Source organism: Oncorhynchus kisutch, linkage group LG3, assembly GCF_002021735.2.
Source record: "Oncorhynchus kisutch isolate 150728-3 linkage group LG3, Okis_V2, whole genome shotgun sequence".
Classification (NCBI taxonomy): Eukaryota; Metazoa; Chordata; class Actinopteri; order Salmoniformes; family Salmonidae; genus Oncorhynchus; species Oncorhynchus kisutch.
The window spans coordinates 14,509,611-14,514,610 of NC_034176.2; the positions used below are offsets into that span (position 1 = coordinate 14,509,611).

The 5,000-nt window shown below is 49.8% G+C and overlaps 1 protein-coding gene across 1 annotated transcript in view; it reads right to left on the minus strand.

Annotated features, from left to right (window-relative positions):
* The window catches only part of LOC109875799 (multiple C2 and transmembrane domain-containing protein 1-like), a 292,254-nt gene that overhangs the window by 3,196 nt on the left and 284,058 nt on the right, over positions 1-5,000 (minus strand). The window contains 1 exon segment of the mRNA XM_031817676.1: positions 4,927-5,000. This exon segment is cut by the window's right edge and continues 24 nt beyond it. Coding sequence (XP_031673536.1) covers positions 4,927-5,000 — 74 coding nt within the window.

Genomic DNA, 5,000 nt, shown 5'->3' on the forward strand with positions numbered 1-5,000 from the left:
CAGGTTCACTTTAAATAAGTGCTTTGCCAGGAGACATTTGGGTCACTTTCTGGAGCACAAAAAAACCCCTGATCTGACTTTTGTTGTTTGTATACTGTTGGCCATCAATCCACTGTCATACAACATTGGATATCTTTTCAAAGGCAAAGCAGGGAGTGAGGGTAAAGCCGGCAACACATCCCAAGCAGGACATTGTATTATCACTGCCTACAACAGATGCCTACACTGCCTACAACAGATGTAGACTAACAGTGAAATGCTTGATTCCGGGTCCTTTTCCAGCAATGCAGAGTTAAGATAAAGTTACAAAAACATAGAAATAGTGACACAAGAAAAAAATACACAGGTTATTTATATAATGTATAGGGAGTACCAGATGGGAGTCGATGTGCAGGGGGACGAGGTAATTGAGGTAGAAACATACATATAGTGATGGGTAAAGTGACTTGTAGCAGTAGCAGCAGCATATGTGGTGAGTGTGAATGTGTGTTTGAGTGTGTGTGACTGTGTGTGGCGTCAGTATGCATGTATGCGCGTGCTATGTGGGTCTGGGCGTATGTAGTGTGTGTGTTGGGATGTCAGTGTGTGTGCATAGAGTCAAGGCAAGAGAGTTAGCTCAAAAAAGGGTCAAGGCAGGTAGTCATTTAATTAGCTATTTAGCAGTCTTGTTTTGTAGTCATGGCTTTGGGGTAGAAGCTGTTCGGGATTCTGATGGTTCCAGACTGGTTGCCATACCAAGCGGTGATGCAGCCAGTTAACATGCTCTCAATGGTGCACAGGTAGAACTTCTGGAGGATCTGAAGGTCAATCCAAATCTCTTCAGCCTCCTGAGGGGGAAGAGGCGCTGACGTGCCCTCATCACAACTGTGTGGGTGTGTGTGGACCATGTTAAATCCTTAGTGATGTGGACACAGAGGAACTTGAAGCTCTCGACCCGCTCCACTACAGCCCGATCGATGTGGATGTAGTCCACAATCAGCTCCTTTGTCTTGTTGACGTTGAGGGAGAGGATGTTGTCTCTGAACTCCTCCCTATAGGCTGCCTCATCGGCGTTTGTGATTCATCCTACCACCATTGTTGTGTTGAAGTCGTGCACTGCCACGCAGTCGTGGGTGAACAGGAAGCACAGGAGGAGACTAAACATGCACCCCTGAGGGGTCACAGTGTTGAGGGTCAGCGTGGCAGATGTGTTGTTGCCTACCCTTCCCACCTGGGGCAGCCAGTCAGGAAGTCCAGGATCCAGTTGCAGAGGGAGGTGTTCAGTCCCTGGGTCCTGAGCTTAGTGATAAAGTTGGAGGACACTATGGTGTTGAATGCTGAGCTGATGTCAATGAATAGCATTCTCACATAGGTATTCCTTTTGTCCAGGTGGGTGAGGGTAGTTTGGAGTGCAATAGAGATTGCATCATCTCTGGATCTGTTGGGGAGGTATACAAATTGGAGTGGGTGCAGTATGTCTGGGATGATGGTGTTGATGTGAGCCATGACCAGCTTTTCAAAGCACTTCATGGCTATGAAGTCAAACGCCTACAATTCCCCCAAAAAGTTTGCAATTTGGGACTGTCTGTTGCTATTCAAATCAAAATCCTTCTGGGGAACTATACAAACAAAAGTTTGCATGTCAGGAAAAACTAGTTTTCAGAAGGAGGGAAAAGGAGGGAACCAGATAAAACAAAAGAAAGAGGAGAGAGGTCTCTCAGAAGGGCTGCCAGAGAGAAACACGTCACACGTTCCATTCCTCCTTCCGGGTGACAGGCCTGCCGTCAGCTCTTGCGGTTCCGCTCGCTCGTGTTCACGCTCACCCTTCCTAATAAAGCTACGCCGCCCGCATACGAAAACATGGCGAGCTAGTTAAAGTAAAAAAAGAGAGAGAGGGAGAGAGAGAGAAGGGTAGCAATTTGCTTTGAAAAGAATTGTAGAGCACAAAGATAACATCTATGGGAGACAGTGGGTAAAAGACCTGGCGCTGCTCAAAGGCTGCTCCACCCTCGCTCCTCTCCTCTCCTCGCCACCCTCGCTCCTCTCCTCTCCTCGCCACCTTCCCTCCTCTCCCCATGTTGACAGTTGAACTACAAAACAACCTTTGAAGTGTGCACTGCGGAGGGGGCGCCGCATATTCCAGAGAGCGTTTCGTTTAGCAGTGTCAGGCGGCGGCGGGCGGCATCCCGGGACCCGGTGTTCCACATGGCTCTCTCTCTTTCTCACTGTCGCCCTGCCGTTAAGTGAGAGGATTCCAGTTTGAAGGCACTTGGGCGGGCGGGTAGCGGAGCAGGAAAAGGCAAATATAAATAAGTCAATGAGAGGAGACAGAGAGACATCGTTTTAATGATACTACCCTATGATGTTTCTACAGGGGGAGAAAAGTAGCTGCAGGCTTCATCTTTTGTGATGCCTATAACCTAGCATTATGGGTATTAAACGGTGCCAAAAACAACAGCTAGCGCACCGACACCCACAGACAGGGGATTCAGCAGCACTCAGGTCTACTTTTCACAGAGAATAAGCATGTCAAGGTGAAAGCAAGGCAAACAGACAAAAAGAACACAGAGGAAAGTTTTCCCAGCAAGTTTGCAGGCTGCTAAGTGGAGACTAATTGCTTGCTCAATGTAAAAGGTTTAAATGTGTCCCAGAGATGACGAGGGAGGGGGACTGTGGCAGAGCAGAGTGGAAGTTGTGATGGATGGGGTCTGGCACCTAGCCTCAGCCCTTTAGCCCCGTTCAGCCCCCTTTGACCCCCTGACCTCTGAAGTCCCCAACCCAGCAGCCAATCAGAGCCATAATCCTTCAATGACGAGTCATGTCTATTTCTATTGAGGGGTTAAAACCTGCTACTTTACACCGGCTATAAAGGAGCACTTGCTATGCTAATTGCTACCGTCCTATTATGCAGTCCACAGCTCACATGGCTAATGGCGTCATAAAGCATGCTGGTACACGGAGCAGTCCCAGACACCAGGTTGGGAATACTTAGGTTGATTATGGCTTTTGGCCTCGTTTAGGGCACATGGAGGATTCCCCTAGACCGTAAAGGTAGTTTACTCTGGCATAAAATCACAACCAGCCATCCAGAGGGGAAAGTATACAAGGCAGCCATTAAGGTTACAGACTAGGAAGAACATGAAGGAAAACGGAGCAGCTATAAACGTAAACTGAGTAGCAAGTAAAGATATTACACCAAGACTTATCTGTGGGTTTCAGCAAATGTAGCACCTTTGTGCTGGTCTAGAGGGTTGCCAGTGCTGTTAGAGGCATAGTGTCTTTAAGCTAAAGAGCACACTGTATAAAGCCTGTGTAGCTTTAAGGTAAAGTGCACTGTTAAGTGTTCACTGGGGCTGAGGGAGTGGCAGTCAACCGGCCCGTCACCCACTCCCCAGCACAAACAGAGAAAGACAGAGAGAGACAGAGACAGAGACAGAGACAGAGACAGAGACAGAGAGAGAGAGAGAGAGAGAGACAGAGACATAGAGAGAGAGAGACAGAGACATAGAGAGAGAGAGACAGAGACATAGAGAGAGAGAGACAGAGAGAGAGACAGAGAGACAGAGAGAGAGAGAGACAGAGAGAGACAGAGACAGAGAGAGTGGCAGAGAGACAGACAGACAGACAGACAGACAGACAGACAGACAGACAGACAGACAGACAGACAGACAGACAGACAGACAGACAGACAGACAGACAGACAGACAGACAGACAGACAGATAGACAGACAGACAGACAGACAGAGCGAGAGAGCGAGAGAGAGACTGAGTGCCACACTGGGGCCCTGAAATGTCATCCGCAAAGCTGGCCGGCTGGGCACAGGCCAGGGAGGGGACTTGGCCCCTGCAGCCCCCTTTGACCCAGAAACACAGGCAATGAGGTGAACCCACCACCGGAGGCAGCGCAGGGGAGAGAGCAGAGCAACGGAGTTCTCAGAGTTCCGCCTCTGGAGCGAAGCAGTAACAAGAGCTCCAGGGTCTGTGGGCTGGGGATTGTGTGCTTGTGCGTGTGTGTGCGCATCCGTGGGCTGTCCCAACCAGCGGCCCCTCATTAACGGGCTCGTAAAGTCCTCCTACCTGCCGGCCCCTCCGACTCCAGGTGTGCAAGGTGGCTGCACCTCAGCAGAGGGCCACCTTGGCCTCATTTGGATCAGGGCTACCTGCCGCTAGAACGGCCCTGGAAGACTGTAAATCCTCACAGGGGGGTGGACTGGGGCAAAGCGGGGAACGAGGATTACGACCTTTTAAAGATCAAAGAGGTGGCGGCCAACAGGCGATCAAAGGGGAGTGTGTTGGCGCTAATGTGGCAGGGGATTGGGTCGAGTGTGTGTCTGTGTTTCTCTGCTTCCAGCAGCACAGCCTGAACACTTTCACAAGCTGCCGTTAAACAGCAGCAGCACCTTGGCTGGGCGCGTCCAACCCAGCGGCCTCAGCGCTAATCTGATCTCACGGTTAATGTAGAACTAAACCGCGTGAGGGTGGTTAACTGTTGGTTTAACTCTATAATGACTCAGTCACAACAGCAATTCTTCTGGATGGATTAAATCAGACCGGCCATAAAGACCTACGCTCACAGGACCTTATTCATTCTGTGGAATCAGGAACTATTGAGCAGGAAAACACTTCATAATAGTTGGGAATATGGTAATATATGGTTTGCTAATATGTAATAGCAATAAGGCAGCCGATATTAATCACTGTGGAAATCACTATTAGAAAGCAAAATCTGTGAATGCAAAAGTATGGAGAGAGGAGAAGTGTGAAGAGAGAGGGGGAGAGAGAGAGCGAGGGAGGGAGGGAGGGGGAGAGAGAGAGAGGGAGGGAGGGGGAGAGAGAGGGAGAGAGAGAAGGAGAGGGAGGGAGCAGGGATGGAAAGGGAGGAAGCAGGGATGGAGGGGGAAGAAGGGGGAAGCAGGGAGAGAGAGATAGGGATGAAATCACACCTACCACTTGAACATCTGAGGGGACTCTGGACAGGAAGTCCAAGAGCTCGTTGTTGTCAATGGTATACGGGTCACGGA